This window comes from Corythoichthys intestinalis, chromosome 8 (genome assembly GCF_030265065.1).
Source record: "Corythoichthys intestinalis isolate RoL2023-P3 chromosome 8, ASM3026506v1, whole genome shotgun sequence".
NCBI classification, from domain to species: Eukaryota; Metazoa; Chordata; class Actinopteri; order Syngnathiformes; family Syngnathidae; genus Corythoichthys; species Corythoichthys intestinalis.
The window spans coordinates 7,506,306-7,526,404 of record NC_080402.1 but is presented as its reverse complement, the minus strand read 5'-3'; the positions used below and the strand labels follow the sequence as shown (position 1 = coordinate 7,526,404).

The 20,099-nt window shown below is 38.3% G+C and overlaps 1 protein-coding gene across 1 annotated transcript in view; it reads right to left on the bottom strand.

The window, feature by feature from the left end:
- Positions 1-222: 222 nt before the first annotated feature.
- The window catches only part of tbc1d9 (TBC1 domain family, member 9 (with GRAM domain)), a 46,432-nt gene continuing 26,555 nt past the window's right edge, over positions 223-20,099 (bottom strand). The window contains exons 10-22 of the mRNA XM_057842416.1: positions 18,137-18,351; positions 17,950-18,067; positions 17,594-17,879; positions 17,392-17,521; positions 16,561-16,659; positions 13,222-13,290; positions 12,888-13,131; positions 12,610-12,675; positions 12,449-12,535; positions 8,120-8,188; positions 7,405-7,508; positions 5,955-6,131; positions 223-5,892 (exon numbers count right to left, since the gene is read on the bottom strand). Of these exons, the coding sequence (XP_057698399.1) occupies positions 5,446-5,892; positions 5,955-6,131; positions 7,405-7,508; positions 8,120-8,188; positions 12,449-12,535; positions 12,610-12,675; positions 12,888-13,131; positions 13,222-13,290; positions 16,561-16,659; positions 17,392-17,521; positions 17,594-17,879; positions 17,950-18,067; positions 18,137-18,351 (2,111 nt within the window). The 3' untranslated portion in view covers positions 223-5,445. The remainder of the gene's footprint in view (positions 5,893-5,954; positions 6,132-7,404; positions 7,509-8,119; positions 8,189-12,448; positions 12,536-12,609; positions 12,676-12,887; positions 13,132-13,221; positions 13,291-16,560; positions 16,660-17,391; positions 17,522-17,593; positions 17,880-17,949; positions 18,068-18,136; positions 18,352-20,099) is intronic.

The following is a 20,099-nucleotide window of genomic DNA, read 5'->3' as shown; positions in this document are numbered from 1 at the left end:
TTCACGAAAAATATGCTTTGCTTTAGAATTTTAATACATCCCAGGCTTTAAGGCATCGCGATGCATTGCCGAATCGAACCGAATCGTGGCCCTCCGAATCGTTATCGAATCGAATCGTGAGGGCAGTGCCGATGCAAACCTCTAGTTCCAAAGTACTTTTACTTTGTTACATTCCACCACTGCTTACAGATTTTTCATCTCCCTAAAATGAAAAACTTAAGTTGCCAGAGGGGAAAAAACAAAAAAGCTTTTTACAGAACCTTTAAATTTAGATGATGAAAATAGAAGAATCAGATGTGCTCATGAATAACAACTCAAGTCTTAATTTCAATTTAATTTAACAGAATGATCATTCAGTGCATTGAAAAAAAGAGGCAAACAAAATACATGTACAAAAACGATTAAAAAAAAAGTCACAGGTAACATAAGTCATAAAATACATGACGTGAGTTGATTGTATTATATTGTAACTCTATTATAAAGTGACCGTGTGTCCATACAACAGCGCTTTAGTGTCATTTGATCACCATACACGTACTTAACACTTCACACTGTACAACTTTCAACCTTTTTTTGTACAAAACCTTCAAGTCCTTCAAAATGACAAGCAAAATAATCCTACAGTGCTTTCCCACTTTCTGTCCTAGTAGTAAGGCGCCTTTACTCCACAGTGAAATGAGTATTATTAACGACTTTATTCCACTCAGTGTTGAACTACACATTTTTGTTTGATAGGGTACGGTGAGTGTTAAAAGGTCAAGTTAAGCTTTTCAACTGTACAGCGACTATATGTGATTACAAGTGAGTTTTGGTCACATTCATTGCACTATTTGTTATGACGGTAATCTCCCACGTTTTGCTGGCTCTTTTTGGAAAGTTTTAAAGCCACCAGTAGAGGGCAGTAATGAACTACTTCAAATGTGAGCTAAAACGGAGGCATTTTTAAATTGCAAAGATATTTTACGGTAAAAAGCATTAGCGGATTTTAAGGGGGGGCCAGGCCCACTTGGTGGCCGAAAAGTGTCATTGCATGCAATTGACTTTCATATATGTGTAAAAGTTGTAAAGCAATAAAACTGCTACAAAAATGAATGAAATGAACAAAAAAAAAAAACTTTTATAATGGGTCAAAATTATTTTTCGAACAGATCATGTGACATTTGCTTTGCATATAATTTTCACACAAAAAAAACAAAACATTAGGGGAGCGCAATTTTATTTTTCAAACGATTTTTTTCTTTGATCGAAAATATTTTTTTGGTTGAAGCTACTTTTTTTGGGGATTGAAAAATTTAGACACAAATGCCCTACCCGTAATATGGCCCAAACACAAAAAGGATTGCTTCAATCAAAACTTTTTCAATGAAAAACTAAGTGTTCCAATGCAAATTTTTCAATCTCAAATATTTTTTCGCATTCAAAAACATTTTTCTATGAATGAAATTTTTCTCTTCTTTTTTGATTGAAGTGATTTTTCTTTTTGTCAGTATGTATTTTTTGAAGCAACTTATTTTTTTAATTGAATAATAAAGACAAAAATGTCCTAGCCACAATGTGGCCCAAACACAAATCAACATTACTCCAATCAAAAAAAGTTGCTTCAATTAAAAAAAAAAAAAAAAAAAATTGACTTCAGTCCCCCCCAAAAATAAAAATATAAAATAATCAAAGAAAAATGGCTTTCACTTGCATTTTTTTTTTGCGTTTTTTTGAGTTTCAAATTTATTATTGCATTCTAGGGCTGCAGCTATCGATTATTTTAGTAGTCGAATAATGGATTAACTAGTTAATTCAAATAATCGAGTAATCAGAAAAGAAAAATGAAAAATTAAAATACCTGAGCTGAGCCTCAAACGGTATTAAAAATAAATAAATGAGGATATTTGAACAACAAAAGACTATTGGCTAACATATGTGGTAAAAGTCTGCTTGCTTAAATTCTATAAAATGCTAACGTTCCCCCCCGCCCCCCAATGCTCTTAAAAATGGTTCAGATTCATATTACCACAACAAACGGCTAAATATACATATAAACTAAATTAAGAATGCATTAAAAAACATTAGCCTAAAGAAAAACTTCGCTAATGTTGGTCTTAACAGGGAGCAGTTGTATTCAGCCATGTGAAATGAGGCAAACCAGAGGGCAATGTATCCACACTAATCAATAAACTAAATGTAAACACTTTCAAAATTGAATATTACAACGCCACTTTAATTAAACGAATACTCGAAGCAACAAAATTTGAATATTTTTTTCTAATCGAATACTCAAATTAATCGATTAATCGTTGCAGCACTATTGCATTCAAACACTTTTTTTTTTTTTTTTTTAATTGAAGCAACTTTTTTTTTGATTGAATAATAAAGACACAAATCTACTTCCATATGGCTCCGCCCAGGGGATACAATTTTTGACTGGGGTAACTACATTGGCATGACACCGGTGGGCGTACCATATTCAATGGATGACGATATTGGTGAAAAGTATTGCTTAAGCAGCCTGATTTAGAATTCCCGTCAAGAATGATGGGAAACAAAAAACGCTCATTGTCAACTTATTATTATAAATATTCTTGTAAGTTAATTTTATTGCTGACACTGCGTTTCGGGGTCATCGACATGTTGTGGCCCCCCTGCCCCAAAAGTCAAACTCCACCTATGGTAAAAACTAAAGCTGTGACAATATATCGAAATGGTGATTTATCATGATACTTTGTAAACTAAAGAGTTATATCGATTCTTAGCAGGAGCGGATCAATGACTTTTTAAACAGGTGTCACTGTTTGGGAAACCAATAAAAAAGGAACCAATGAGTAGCTACCAAAAGAAAACACGTCCAACCGTGTATCACTCGTTCATTCCATGTTTTCGATTCCTCAATCGGAAAATGGATGACTTGCCATGTCATTTCTCGGTTTTCGGTCTTTGTCTTCAGTTTAGCTCTTCAGAAAATTTGACCTTAAAATACTTTGTAGTACATTTACCTTTATTCAGTTATTATTTGGGTTCATTTTAAACATTTAGTAGTGTTTTTGCTGCCATCTTGTGGCGTTTATAAGATATGACAAACTTTTTCAGGCGTGAAATTACCGTAATTTCCCCAATATAAGGCGCACCCGTATATAACGCGCACCCAAACTTTACCTGTAAAATCTGGGGAAAATTCTTGTACCCGTGTATAATGCGCACCCTAATTTTAGCACCAATAAATATGAGTCTCGTGTCTCAAACTTTTATAAAATACGCGGTTGCAGCATTTTTTTAATCCTTTTGTCAAATTAAAAAAAAAAAAAAAAATAGAGTATTAATTTTCTGTGGTAAAATTGCTTATAGTATTCGATAATAATTTTCACAAAGTAAGGAGTTGTAGCGAGTTTTAACTAGGGCTGTCAAAATGAATGCATTAACGGGCGGTAATTAATTTTTAAAATCACGTTAAAATATTTGACGCAATTAACGCACATGCCACGCTCAGATTTAAATGACAGTATAGTGAAATGCCCATTTGTTAATTGTGTTTTGTGGAGTTTTGCTGCCCTCTGCTGGCGCTTGGGTGCGACTGACTTTATAGGCTTCAGCACCCATGAGCATTGTGTAAGTAATTATTGACATCAACAATGGCGTGCCACTAGTTTATTTTTTGACTGAAAAATTTACAAATTTTATTAAAACGAAAACATTAAGAGGGGTTTTAATATAAAATTTCTATAACTTGTACTAACATTTATCTTTTAAGAACTACAAGTCTTTCTATCCATGGATCGCTTTAACAGAATGTTAATAATGCCACCTTGTTGATTTCTTGTTATAATAATGAAATACAGTCCTTATGTACCGCATGTTGAATATACATATATCCATCTTGTGTCTTATCTTTCCATTCAAACAATAGTTTACAGAAATATATGGCATATTTTATAGATGATTTGAATTGCGATTAATTACGATTAATTAATTTTTAAGCTGTAATTAACTCGATTAAAAATTTTAATCGTTTGACAGCCCTAATATATATATCAAAATTATCGCGTTAATGGGCGGTAATTTATTTATTTTTTAATTAATCACGTTAAAATATTTGACGCAATTAACACACATGCCCCGCTCAAACAGATTGAAATGACAGCAAAGGGTCATGTGCACTTGTTACTTGTGTTCTTTGGAGTTTTGTCGCCCTCTGCTGGCGCTTGGGTGCGACTGATTTTATGACCATGAGAATTGTGTAATTATTGACAACAACAATGGCGACCTACTAGTTTATTTTTTGATTGAAAATTTTACAAATTTTATTAAAACGAAAACATTAAGAGGGGTTTTAATATAAAATTTCTATAACTTGTACTAACATTTTTCTTTTAAGAATTACAAGTCTTTCTATCCATGGATCGCTTTAGGAGAATGTTAATAATGATAATGCCATCTTGTTGATTTATTGTTATAATAAACAAATACAGTCCTTATGTACAGTATGTTGAATGTATATATCCGTCTTGTGTCTTATCTTTCCATTCCAACAATAATTTACAGAAAAATATGGCATATTTTATAGATGGTTTGAATTGCGATTAATTGCGATTAATTACAATTAATTAATTTTTAAGCTGTAATTAACTTGATTAAAAATTTTAATCGTTTGACACCCCTAAATTTTATTAGATGTCATGCAAAATTATTTACCACATAAAACTTGATTATTATATCACAGTCGTTCGGATTATGTAATATTTTTCCGGTCCATGCTTACAATGGAACATGAATCATGATTCATTTTTTCTGTCTCCGTCCCTGTACCCGTGAATCACGCGCACCCATGATTTTACGAGTAAATTTTGGGAAAAAAGTGTGGATTATATTCGGGAAATTACGGTACATCCGGGAACCATTCTAAGAGAAATTTTGGTGGATTTTAATGCCAGTTAAAACTGAAATTGGCATGCAGATTCCAAAAATTCTCGTTTTTGTTTTGTTTTAAATACTAGAATTACTGTGTTGGTACTACTTATACACAGTATAATAGTTGAAAATAAAAATGGCTTTTTTGTATATTTTATTGTATGTAAATATTTTAAGTTTATATATATATATATATATAATTTGTTAACTCACTGCCATTGACAGTGATTGATGTCCAATCCATTTGAAGTGGGAGGGTTGACAGCAAATGAACGAACACCCTCCCACTTCAAATGGATTGGACGTCTACTAGTGATTACCTCATACTAATTCACAGCAGGATGATGAGATGCTCTACGATTAGACGTCTATCCCCGTCAATGGCAGTGAGAGTTCAACTCCAGTATTTGTTATCGTTTTTAAGAAATCTGGGATCCTAGAGGGGAAAAAAAACAGGGATTAGTTTTGGATACTGCACCCGAAAAATGTGTTAAAAACTGCGTTCCCGATGTTTTTTTTTTTTTTCCAAAAAGCGCGAGATTACCGCAAAACTCAACCGGAGAGTGAAATTTCATAATCGCTAACAGACAGCAACGCTTTGCGTCCCACTTTGCGAACGTTCTTAGCGTTGGTGATGCGCGCCGCTACGTCGGCGGGCTTCTCGAAGTAAAGCACCAGCGCCTGCTCGGTCAGCACCGACGCCAGGAACTGCTCGAAAGTGATGGCCCAATCGCGGTCCACCCCGTCGCCGCTTTTCTTCTTCTTGTCGTCGTCTCCGGCGCCGCCGCGCTCGCTCCTCACTAGCACCGTGTCGTCGGCGATGTCTTCGCACCGCAGCTTGTTGTCGTCCGGGTCGTGCGAGCCAGCGCTGAGCACCGAGTACGACGACACCGACGTGTCGTCTTTGGCTTCGTCGTCCGAGGTCAGCATGGCCGATTTGGGGGACGCGTCTTCCAATTTGATGTCCTGCATGCCTGGTGAACGCTCGTCCTCTTCCTCCTTTAAATGAATATTCAAATTTAGATACATAAGCAGATGCGACGTGGGCCGTTTCGCCCTACCTCGGAAGAATTCTCTCCGCGTTGGGGGTCCCGGCGTGCGGCGCTGAAGAGCTTGCCCACCTCTCCCATCTCTAGCAGTAAGCTAGTGACGGTGGCTGTGGCGTGGTAGAGCTGCTGCTCGGCCGGGTCCTCGCTGAACATGCTGTACAGCGTCTTGCACAGCTCGATGAACTGCGCCTTTGTCAGAAACAATCATGATGCCGTTACCGTTTGGAAGATTCGTCAAGGTTTTAAAAAGTCAAGGTATCAGATAACACAGAAACTGGATTCAACAAGTAGAGATGTCCCGATCGATCGGGTCCGATCACGTCATTTTCAAAGTATGGGAATCGGCAAAAAAATATCGGACATGCCTTTTTTAATATATATATATATATATATATATATATATATATATATATTTTTTTTTTTTTTTTAATTAAGTCGTTTTCTAATTGTATTTAACGTTACAGACATGATGTGTTACACTCTTCCAGAATCTTTAGTATAAGCTTAAGGTAGGGCTATCAAATTTATCGCGTTAATGGCGAGAATGAATATTTTTTACATTTATCACGTTACAATATTTAACGCAATTAACGCATGCTCTGCACGACCCACTCACGCATTGTCGCATTCAATCTATAATGGCGCAGTTTTACCCATACAGCATATAGAGCTAAAAGGCAGTGTAAAATGAGTAGAGTGAATTTTGGCAGCCTTTGGAGCCTTTTTATAAATGGTTAAAGCCTTACAATCCCTCTCCCAACAATTAGAGTAATCGTGGGAAGCAATGTGGGGAAGAAAGGTAATAGTTGATCTTTTTCTTAACACCCTATGTTATTTCCCAACCCAGAGAAGATATATCAATTGGTACCACGACGCACAGTCATGGTTGCACTTCCTATCATGCATTTGGGCAGAGGTTAAATGGCTACAGTATCATTTACTGAAAGCTCAACAAATACACTAGATGGCAATATTTAGTCACAATATACAAAGTCACATTTAGCCTTTAAGAATTACAAGACTTTCTATCCATGGATCCCTCTCACAGAAAAAATGTTAATGTAAATGCCATCTTGAGGATTTATTGTCATAATAAACAAATACAGTACTTATGTACTGTATGTTGAATGTATATATTCGTCAGAGTTTTATTCATTTTTTTCTTAATGCGTTGCCAAAATGTATATGATCGGGAAAAATGATCGGGAATGATTGGAATCGAATCCGGAGCAAAAAAAATGTAATCGGATCGGGAAATATCGGGATCGGCAGATACTCAAACTAAAACGAGGAAACCCGTCGACGGTATGTTTTGCCCGTCGACGCATTTATGTCATCGATGACGTCGACAACGTCGACTAGTCGGGACAGCTCTAGCTGAAACAATCACGTTTCAGTACCCTCACAAACTTTTAATACTGAACGCCAATCGCAGTCATTGGTAGCCGAATGTAATAAATACCTGATTAAGCTTCGGGAGATCTTTGGCGCGCTCTGTTGTGGACTTGCTGTCGTGATTCCAAAGTTTCAAGTAGTGGCGATAGTCGGGAGTGTTCAGCTTCTTGACTGGAAAAAGCACAAGTGAAATGAGTCACAGTGACACGTTTATCAAAAGACATTACATTTTTCGGTTTTTTTTCCCAATCATGTGGCTCTTAAAAACTAAAACTTTTTAAAAGAGTTTCGCTGGGAGGGTGGCAGCTAAATTAAACTCCAAAATAAATCACTTCTGAAGTAACTAAGCTTTTCAGTCAGGCAGAGCTTTCCTGAAAGGTCAAAGATTTGTCATATTATGTAAAAACTTGATACATTCGCTCGCTAATTTCTGTATAACCTTCAACTTTGCTATGCTAGCTGCCATGTCATCGCCTTCATTCACGCCCGACGACGCTTGTATGCCCGCAAATAGAGAAACCGTATAACAATAGTCATAAGAATGCCCATAAAATAGGTCAACTTGTTCTGACGGGGTTTTCCACGAAGTTTTGCCGGATATCCTGGGGCTAAAACGCTTATCGAGATTTTGTTTTGCCATTTCAAGGAAGGTTCACGCTACCTTTTGTCTGACGTAATAACTTTGTATAATCAAATAAAGAGTGGGATTTGAAGACTTTTACAAACAAGTCACCAGTGGAACAACTGAAGTCATGGTTTTTGTTTGTACTCTCGGTGCTTACCTTTTTCTGTTTTGAACGTGACCCTGACAAAGCCGTCGTCCTTCTCCTTTCGGTTCTTTGTATCTTGGCCTGTTGACACACAATGGTTTACCATTTTGTGTTTTTTAACGTACTTATTGATATGTAATTTATAAAACATGTTGTCCGTAGGTTACGACGAACGGCTCCTACGCTGGCGACGTAAACCGAATTTTCGCGTACAAAATAACTATCCAAAAAGTATTGTATTTTGTTTAACGATCGAGGATACACTGCCCTCTGGCTGCAGCGTTGGGTCTGGCTGGACTGTCGCCTTGTATGACTGAGAAGCAGACTCAGCTGTCTGATATGGATAAAGGATAGCTGCGCTCTGGTTTGGCCCACATGAGGCTGTAAGTTGTTTCAGCTAATATATATTTGTGTATGCATTTATAATTAAGTTTAAAGCTACAGTTTGGGAAGTTACGTGTGATCGATTTTTTATCAGAATTGTAAATACATTAGCATTCGTAAATTTCAGCTAGCACACGTTTGTTAGGCAAAGTAGGCTAATTTTATCTACTAAATTTACATATTGATCAGACTAGATGGACATTTGAACACCAATTGATTTGTGTGTGTTTTATTGTTAAAATGTGTGTCGTTTTGAAAATAAGTGTACTCGGGCTGCAGCTGTTGATGATTCTAGTAGTCGATTAGGGTTAGTTTCAATCAAACTCAATTTTAGGAGATGTAAAAAAAAAAAAGCTTGCTAAGATTGCGCTATCAAAAGCGCATTATATGTGAATACAAAATAAAATTTGCGAGTGTTTCTTCAAACTGCAGAATTGCACTTTCATTTAAAAATAGATTAAAATACCTGATCTTAGCTGCTAGCTTAAATGCTATAAAATGTTAACTTTTTATTTTTTACAATGCTCTTAACATATTTTTAAAACACATATTCCCACAAAAAAACAGCTAAATACACCTATAAACTAAATTACGAAAGCATAACAAAAAAACATATCAGCTCAAACAAAAAATTAAGTTGGTCTTAACAGGGAAGAGCTGGATTCAGCCATGTTAAATGACTTGTCATATTCACTGTTGCCACTCGAGGGCAGTGTATCCACCTAAATCAATAAAACTAACTGCAAACACTTTCAAAACAAACTATTGCAACACCACTCTAATTAAACAAATGCTCGAAGTAACAAAATGTGATTCGAAGCTGTTTTCTAATCAAATTACTCGAGTTAATCGATTAATTGTTGCAGCACTAAAGTGCACATGTATGTATAACAGCTTTACTAATTGTCAAAAGTGGAGGAAGTAAAAAGCTTCAAAAAGCACATTTGCCTTTTTTGATGTCTGTCAAGCTGAACAACTTCACGTTTAGTGAGGACAGAACATGTCATATTAATAAAGTAAAGTTAAAAAAAAGATACTGTGAGGTTCAATAAGGTACTGTTTATGCAGAAAAAAAAAACAACTAGAGACAACATGACAGATGAGACTAGCTTCGTAAAGTCGAAATCGGGTAAGTTGAGTACTGTACGTCGTAACCCGGGGACTACCTGTACCATATTTGGCAAAATTTTATTTGACAGTGGCTTCATGAGACCGTCATAATTACAACATGACACTGTCATAAGCATTATTGAATACTTATGATAGATGTCATGAAGTGTCATCCGGCAAATTTTGTCAGTAACTCCATTTTTGTCCACTCTGCAACTTTTACATCCATTCAAAAGTGACATAATGGCCCCACAATTTACTCTTAAAGTACATATGACATGACAAAAAAAAAAAATCTAAAATAGCATTATTTTTTGGAATTAAAATCACATTTTGAGACAATCCCACTATATACAACAATTTGGCAAAGCGCAGATGACGAGATATGCGTCTTTAAATCTGTCGCTTAGCTCCTACTTTCATTATAGTGTTCTGGCGCCTCCATCTTGGTGATAACGTCAGATAAAGAGCGATTTCAGCAGATTTAGCATTGAGCCCGATGGAGGAGGAAGCATTTTTCAGGGATTCTGGTTCAAGTGTCTGTGTTCAAGTTTTTTTAAAGAATAATGTTGATCAAGAGGAAGTATTTGATATACAGCCATATATGTTTGAGTCGTATTTAGAGAGGAGGAAAGATTCAGAACGATAAAAAGGCGATAGAGATACAAACACGAGGCTGATGACTAGAGCAGACTGCATGGGCAAAACAAAATGTCATTAAAACTGCATGGGCAAAACAAAATGTCATTATTGTTTTTATCGCTCAATGCCAATATTTTAACAGGATATTTCTTTGTATCCAAGTATTTTTACCCCGATTGATAAATGGTATGGTCTTGACAAATAACAGTCTTGTGCTAAATAGAATATGAAATATAAAAAATGCATTCATTCAATACCACAGGGCAAAAATACTGCATAATGGTCAAAACTGCAGACTTCTTAAACCTCCCTAACAGTATTTTAGGTCCCCGGAGTAAGCCAGGCTCTTGTCATTTCCATGCCGGGGACTGTGAGACGGATGAAAGAGTGTAAACCAAAGAGGAGAGTGCGTCCTAGGCTACATGTTAACCTAAACTAAGCGGCTCTTCCAAGTCTCTTCTTTGCCTTTCGAACACGAAAAATCACACAAAACTACCCCGACTCATGTCACACACAGCGGCGGGGGTGATTGCTTTCACCGATCAGCCAGCCCCTGGTGGCGAGCAACTTTCGGCTTGTCGTTCCCCTGCTGCGGAACCTGCAGGCAGTCCCGCCTGACCCAGGGCAATGTTAGCGGGCAGGAGTGCTCGTTGCCGGGGACACAGCGGGGGAATGAATGCCGAAAATGGCGCATTCTCGGTGGAAAAACCGGCTGATGTAGGAGTGTGTGGCTGCCCGAGCCCAAGGCGAGTATAGCGCTCTCTAGGCGAGCACGCGAAGAGGGCCGAGGGGGGTGGAAGTCTCGACACAATCATGCAGCAGAGACGAGAGCGTGTGGTTGCCTGAGCACGGGCGCTCCCGCCTTCATCGGCCGGCGATCATGGTGTGCGACAAGTCGACGGTCGTCGGCCAAGGGAGACGGTGGACAAACCAGCAGCTTGGTCGCCGGCCGATCAAGACGGGCACTCCCGCCTTCACCGGTCAACAGGGAGCATTGTCACCCACAAAATACCAGCCACCTCCCTATTAAAACATGCCATGTTCCCAGTATTTTACATAATATAAAACACGTAGTTTACTCACTTCCTTGTCCGTCTAATGGTCCCTCGATAGTCGGACTTGTTTTGCCCATTCTTCGCGGTAAACAGAATCATTTCGACACCCAAAAAGGCTCACACCACTCTCCCTGGTGTAGCAACAAAAGCCTGCACCACATTGGGCGGGCGAGACGCGAAAACTAAACAAATTAAGCCTCAAAATCAGCTGAATCCGCAGTCCTTCTGCATACAATAGTATGGCTAAATTATAGGGATTATCTCATTCTTTGACGTCACATCCGCCTTCTTCCTCAATCCGAGACTCTAGCTGGAAGTCACTCATTTTTAAGGCGCGGGATTAAAAAAGTTGAAAAAATATTTTAGGGCTGTCAAAATTATCGCGTTAACAGGCAGTAACTAATTTTTTAAATTAATCATGTTAAAATACTTGACGCAATTAACACACATTTCCCGCTCAGACAGATTTAAATGACAGTAGAGTGAAATGCCCACTTGTTAATTGTGTTTTATGGAGTTTTGCCGCCCTCTGCTGGCGCTTGGGTGCGACTGATTTTATAGGCTTCAGCACCCATGAGCATTGTGTAAGTAATTATTGACATCAACAATAGCGGGCTAATCGTTTATTTTTTGATTGAAAATTTTACAAATTTTATTAAAACAAAAACATTAAGAGGGGTTTTAATATAAAATTTCTATAACTTGTACTAACATTTATCTTTTAAGAACTACAAGTCTTTCTATCCATGGATCGCTTTAACAGAATGTTAATAATGCTAATGCCATCTTGTTGATTCATTGTTATAATAAAGAAATACAGTACTTATGTACCGTATGTTGAAAGTATATATCCATCTTGTGTCTTATCTTTCCATTTCAACAATTTTACAGAATATATATAATTTACAGAAAAATATGGCATATTTTATAGATGGTTTAAATTGCGTTTAATTGCGATTAATTACGATTAATTAATTTTTAAGCTGTAATTAACTCGATTAAAAATTTTAATCGTTTGACAGCCCTAAAATATATTGATCGCTTCCACACACATGCAAGCGGTCCATTTCATTCAGGAGCAAAAAATACCGTGTGTAATATAAAATAAACTTTCTGGTGTCATATGCACTTTAACTAACTCTTCAATTACCCATGGATGTTTCCGGAGTGATGTCTTCAAAGAAGTACTGCGTGGCCTCGAACGCGGAATCGGGTTCTTCGTGTTCGCCGCTCACCTCTTGGGGAAAAAAAACGCAATATCGTGTCATTCCACGCAGGGCGCGTTGCCACCTCGCCATTTCGTCCTCTCACCAGGTAAAACGTGCATCTTGTATAGGAGTTTCAGCTTCTCAGTCAGATCGCCGTGATACAGAACACCTTTAAAACAGGAAGAAATCACTATTTTATGGTTTATTTCAGGAGATCGCACGCCACCTTACAAGCCTCTAAACTTGGTGATTACGTCACTCATGCGTTGTCCTAAAAATAAGGGACCCAACCAGGCCACCACGAACAATTCTTGCTTTGAAATATAAAGGCAACATCAAAGGCATGCAGGGCAAAACAGACAGGGTTGTGCATGCACTTACTGAGCCCGTTGATAAACTCCCGAAAGTTGATGAAGGCGTCGCCGTTGTGGTCCAGCAGGCGAAAGAAGCGCACCGCCAAGGGGTCCGAGTGGGCGCCGTTGGCCCAGGGGAAGAGGAGCGTAAAGAGGCCCTTGAACTGCTCCACGTCGATGCGGTACTGCTCCAGGTAGGGAAGGCTAGGATCGTGGCGCTCAGTCGGGTTGCTGCTTGTGCCTCCCCAGTAGCAGCTAGTCAGGTGCTCCGCCTAGCAACAGGGTACAAAATGTGTTTCATTTCAAATAGACTAAAATATTATCATTTATATATCATTCATGAAGTCTGAGTGGGACTCCACCTTGAAAAGGACAAACAGTTCCTCCAATTCGTCGATGCTGAAAGCAGTCTCCGTGACGATAGTTCGGACCTGAAAATGTCACGACATTATTGATTATATTCAGTCGCTCGTTGAAATCACTCGCATTCGCATCATTTCTCATTGTACGGTTGGCAAGGGTGGCCAATGAACCTATCGCTGGAAAACTCGAACAACCCGAGACTCTGTCAAATTCTCTCGAACGAACAATTTATGGTTGATGGCGGGAGTTCAAATTTCTGAATTTGCACAACTAAAGCAGACAATAGACCTGTTTCTTTTTAAATCAAAATATTTCATTTTGAAGCAGACAGAGAGGGTTGCAGTATGCTGTGGAGCCAATGTCAATGGTACTAAAATTTACAGAGAGGAGACCATTATCGCAACTTAAAAACAAGAAACCCCACAAGCTCACTATCAAAGTTGCTGATGACAACACTATCAAGGAGCAATGTTGTTTGTGCATTCTAGGGTAAGTTAAGTGATTTCTATCATATTATTACCTTAAACCAGACATGTCCAAAGTCCGGCCCGGGGGCCAAATGCGGCCCGTGGTCAAATTTCATCCGGCCCCCAGCCTCTGTCCTAATATAAATCATGTCTGGCCCGCACACAGACTTAATAAATTGGTCAGCAGTACTGCTACCAGCATATGAAGTAGCTTACACACCAAATCCTGCTCCTCATTTACTCACTAAAAGGCAGCAGCACTCGACGCAACATTACCCCATGTGACCCTTTACTCCCAATTTTCTAATATGACGACAATCAATGAAAAAAAAGAAAGTTGACTGTGACGGCCGACGCTTCAAGGATAGGTGGAAATTGAACTATTCACAAAAATACACAACAACTGTGTCCGCCTCATTTGCAAGGAGACAGTCGCTGTTTTTAAAGAGTTCAATGTGAGGCGATATTACCAAACAAGACACTCTGACATGTATGACAAGTTTACGTTGTGAGAAATTGAAGCAACTTGAAGCTAGTTTATTTCACAGTAGTATTTCGCAAGAGCCCGAGAGTCGAAAGAGAACGCCACAAAGGCTAGTTGTGAGATTGTTGAAATTATTAATTTAGAAAAATAATAAAGCAAATGTGAAGCACAGAATGGCTTGCTAAAATTTGCATAAATATATTGTTCTTAGGGCTGTCAAACAATTACATTTTTTAATCCAGTTAATCACAACTTAAAAATGAATTAATCGTAATTAATCTCAATTCAAACCATCTATAAAATATGCCATATTTTACTGTAAATTATTGTTGGAATGGAGAGATAAGACACAAGACGGATATATACATTCAACATACTGTACATAAGTACTGTATTTGTTTATTACAACAATAAATCAACAAGATGGCATTAACATTATTAACATTCTCTTAAGGCGATCCATGGATAGAAAGACTTGTAGTTCTTAAAAGATAAATGTTAGTACAAGTTATAGAAATTTTATATTAAAACCCCTCAATGTTTTCGTTTTAATAAAGTTTGCAAAATTTTCAATCAAAAAAGTAGCTCGCCATTGTTGACGTCAATAATAATTATGGTGTTGAAGCCTGAAACCCATAAAATCAGTTGCACCCAAGCGCCAGCAGAGGGAAGAAAACCACCAAAGAAAACAAGTAACAAGTGGAAATGACACTTTGCTGTCATTTTAATCTGTTTGAGCGGGGCATGTGCGTTAAATGCGTCAAATATTTTAACGTGATTAATTTTAAAAAATTAATTAACGCCTGTTAACGCGATAATTTTAACAGACCTAATTGTTCTACGTAAAAACGTGAGCCAAGGTTGGCCCCCCACATATTTACAACACCATATCTGGCCCCCTTTGCAAAAAGTTTGGACACCCCTGCCTTAAACCCACAGATAGTGTTGCAAATGTATAAATTGTCAAGATGCCAGCATTGATTGTCCTACTGTAACGTTACCGAATATCTCGCTAGCTATGACGTTAGCTACTTAATAACGTTATGTTGGTGTGTTTGTTCTTTAAAAGAAAAGAAAGTCAAAATAAACAGCTTATATATTTATGTACACACTAGCTAGCTACCCTGTAGTTTAGTGTCTTGACAGCTTAGTCATATTTTATCCTATTAATGTAGTGACAAGCTAGTGAACAAGTAGGCAGTCAAACTTTTTTTTTTCTTCAAAAATACGCTTTAAAAAATCAAACATGTCCCCCCCCCCAAAATACAGCTTAATATACAGTACCTATGAACTAAATTACGAACACATAAAAAAAACATATTCGCTTATTTTATTCTTAACAAGGAGCAGCTGGGTTCAGCCATTTTAAATGAGTTATGTCATATTCACTGTTGCCACTAGAGGGCAGTGTATGCACCCAAATCAATAAAAGTACGGTAAATGCAAATATTTTCAAAACAAAACATTTTAACGCCACTCAAATTAAACGAATACTCAAAGTAGCAAAATTTGATTCGAAGCTTTTTTTCTTCATCAAATTACTCGAGTTAATCGACTGATCGTTGCACCACTACATGCTATCAATTTTTTTTTATTTTTTTACAAATCGATCATTGATTGATTGATTGATTGATTAATTTATTTCGAGCAGTAATAACAAAAACAGCAAGAATAGGGGAAAACAATAACAATAGTACATGTTGATTTTAACAAAAATTAATAACAAATACATACAGTACATACGTAACTCGAAAAGGAGTGGGAAGTAGCAGATCATCAACTTAACTTTGAGCTAACAAGTGTCTTAATTATTGTCTGGACATACAGTTGTTTACGTGGTCGACAACAGAGCCTTATCCATCACTTGCACGGGGTGAGCTTTCTTTTAGGCTTTGAAAAACGTACAAAAAAAGAAATACTCCCTCAAATCTTTCAGGGTACCTGGTATCAGAATCACAGTTACCCCCGAACAGTGTTGAACCATAGGGTTATTGAAAAGTCAAAGTTTAAAAATATGTTTTAATTCACAACCACACAGTGTATTTAAATGCAACTCTTAACGGTCTTCAGTTGGTGTCCGAATTTTCTGATTTGGGGGTGTGGCTTAGCGATAGGTCCGTTGGCGAACTACTGACATCTTGAGACTGAGTCATGGTACTACTATAGGATATGAAAACCTATCAACATAGCAAGTCGGCATGAATTGGGATCCCTCTGCTGTGCAAAATGCATTGCAGGAACAGGTCTATTTATGGCGATAATTACAATGTGTAAAATCTTGAAAGTCATCATATCGTACAACACTATGTTCAGGTATTATACAAAAAATTGCTTTTGATGAACTCATGGCCCAAAAAACGTGTCAGACATCTAGAATAATTCCTTACCACGTTACGTTTAGTTGTGTCTTCAATGGTCTGAATGACTCTCAGTCTCTGCTTGAAACGCATCTGCTCGATGACGTCGGCGCGGATGGAGCCGAATTTCTGAAAGCAAAGGAATTTCAGTATCGTTTCCAGCTGGCAGGTTCCTATCACTAATTCTCTACTATTGACAGCGATAGACATGAAATACATTTTTTTTATCTGGGAGGCTGGCATTGAAGAATCGTATAGAAGTTGCTGTAATAGCCATTCTTCACAGAGGACAAAGAATATACTTGTGTGTATTGCATGCACGCTTTTAACTGACTGACGGTGATAGACATCCAATCCAGTTGGTTGATGTCCAGATGGTTGATGAATTATAAATTGTTGTAAGTGGTAATTTGCCATAGTTACTATGTGGTCAATGTAAAAACAGCTCATTTTAAGAGAGACTGTTTCATATATCACTATCAATGACACCCAATGAGTGAACATGGGGTTCCTACAGGTTTCATTTAAAAACTAAATACTTGCAAAACCTTTTGAGACCAATTAGAACAGGGTTAATAATTTCACACTTTACTCAGAGAGTCGCACCCCTGGTCAAACTATGAAAAAAAAAATCGAAAAATACAGTAATTGTTTTTAAAAAAGTTACTTTTTGCTTCCAACAAGTTAAAAAAAAAAAAAAAGTTTTATCTCCTACTGAAATTACACTTTTTAAAGGATTTTATCTGATTTTAAGTGCGATGAGTTATAGAAACAGACATAATTTCTTGGTAAGACTTTGATTTTTTTGCAGCATGAAAACCTAGAAATAGGAACAGACACCAAAACTTATGATTAAGATACCTCGTAAGAACTGCGGACCAATTTAAAGATGTCCACCTCTGGATGCGGTTCTCCATTGTCCGTCAACAACGAATGCAAATGTTGGATGGGTGGTAAGGTGCTGTCCTTATTCGTCACATTGTCCAAGTACCTACCGCCACCAAATATCCCGTCAAGACAACAAGAATTTGACACCTGACGTTTCTCGTCACCACCCTCTTACCTGCCCAGCACCGTCATGGCCTCGCCGTCGTCCTTACACCCGAGCAGCTGGTGGATGCTGGCATGCAGCACGGCGAGCGCCAGCTGGAAGATGACCTTGATGCCGTCGTAGAAGAAGCAGTCCACCACCACCACGGCGCTCTCGAACGGCATGACCGACAGGAAGAGCGTGAGGAACCAGGACAGCGAAATGGTGGAGATGACGCCCAGGTCCTGCATGCAGTCGTACAGCTCGGGCACGTACTCGCGAGCCAGCTCCTCGAACACGCCTTGATCCACCAGAGCGCCTGGAAGGATGGGCATATTTTTAAGTTCTGAAAAATGATACATACTATGAAGATTTTTTTTAAAACTGACCGACAACCCTGGTGTTGTAGTAGTCTGGCAACATCCTTTCACAAAGCGCCACAAGCAGCCAGAAGGCTTCTTCTTCTTTAGCGTAGAGGAGCAACACCGACGTCACGATATTCATAGCCTGTGATGCAACTAGGATTAGTACAACGGAGTCATTTTCGCGTCACGCCGCAGAAACAGAGCACTCTACCTGACAGTATCCAATGTTAGGATTTCTGAAGGCGTACGCGGTGAGCACCCGGCGAAGGGCGGCGATCCCGATCTCATTCTGGAAGGCGGGATGCTCAGGCAGAGAACGGTGGAGGTCCCGCTCGATTTCCTCGGTGGCCAAGTTGTATTTGCCCATGGAGCGCTCCACCAGGTCTTCGTAATAGCCAGGATGCGTAGCCATTTCATTGATGGCGCCTGGGAACGACAAAACATTTATACAAATGGACAAAAAATTTCACGAGAATCACCGTACTTACCGTATTTTCTGCACATTTTTTCATAGTTTGGCTAAGTCTGGGAATTACATTCATTTTCGCACTATAAGGCGCACCTGACTATAAGCCGTAGCTGTCCTCACTGTATTATGGGATATTTACGCCAAAATATATTAACCGGTAACACTTTATTTGAAAGCGGCATCATACAACTGTCATAAGACCAAATGAACCACCACAAAGCTTTGAACCAATTGGGTGCAAAGCTTCATTGCTTCAAGAAGCTTCATTTGGCTATCACTGCTCCCTTAGGGGAAACACAGTCAACCTCTGCTGCCACCTGCTGTCAACACTATTGTTGTCCAACATGCCTCTTAGCATGCATTGACGCTCTACAGATGCAAATAACAATCAAAATTCATGTTCTGTGCTAATTATTGCTGTAGTTACTGTTCCAATTGTTTCATTAATTGCTAGTTATGATATTTGGTAACACTTGATTTGACAGTGGCGCAAAAAGACATTAGAGTCATTAGACCAGGGGTGTCCAAACTTTTTGCAAAGGGGGCCAGATTTAGCGTGGTAAAAATGTGGGGGGCCGACCTTGGCTGATGTCCTTTACGTAGAACAATATATTTAAGCAAAATGTAGCCAGCCATTCACATTTGCCTTATTATTTTTTAAATGAATAATTTCAACAATCTCGCAACTAGCCTTTGCGGCGTTCTCTTTCGACTCTCGGGCTCTTGCGAAATACTACTGCTGTGAAATCAAATTAGCTTCAAGTTGCTTCAATTTCTCACTGCGTATCTGCCCTGTAATCTTGTCGTACACGTCAGCGTGTCTTGTTTGGTAATATCGCCTCACATTGAACTCTTTAAAAAAAACGACTGTCTCTTTGCAAATGAGGCAAGACACAGTCATTGTGTATTTTAGTGAAGAAATAGTCCAATTTCCACCTATTCTTGAAGCGTCGGCCGTCACAGTCAACTTTTTTTTGTTGATTGTCGCCATTTTAGAAAATTGGAAGTAGAGGGTCACACGGAGTAATGTTGCTTAGCCCTTAAATACCTGCAACATGAAGCAATTATCAGAGAATCCCAAAATTTGAAAATTAAGGTCCTAATGAAACCTTTTTTTCACATTTGTGAAAAGAAAAGTCAAAATAAATATGTGTAATAAGCGCTCTAATATCTATAACCCATGCTAAATCATGTTTTTTATTTTATTTATTATTATTTTTTTTTTAATGGAACCTGCAGATGCATGTGTTGACTTGCATCCATCATTTTCTTTTCCAAAAAGAAAAGTCAAAATTCTAAATTAGTCTGAAAATCGTGAAATTTTAGTTGTATCAAATGTGATACATTTGGAAATAAAGGGTTAAAGTGCTGCTGCCTTTTAGTGGGTAAATGAGGAGCAGCATTTCGTGTGTAAGCTACTTCATATGCTGGTTGCAGTACTGCTGACCAATTTATTAAGTCTGTGCGGGCCAGATGTTACTGATTTTATGACAGAGGCTGGGGGCCGGATGAAATTTGTCCACGGGCCGCATTTGGCCCCCGGGCCGGACTTTGCACATGTCTGCATTAGACAATCATAATTATGACATGACACTGTCATGAGCTTTAATAAATGTTTTTAACAGATGTCCCTTAGTGTCATTCGGCAAATTACTATATTTTACTTTTGAACGGATGTAAAATATCTGAGCTGGACAGAAATGGA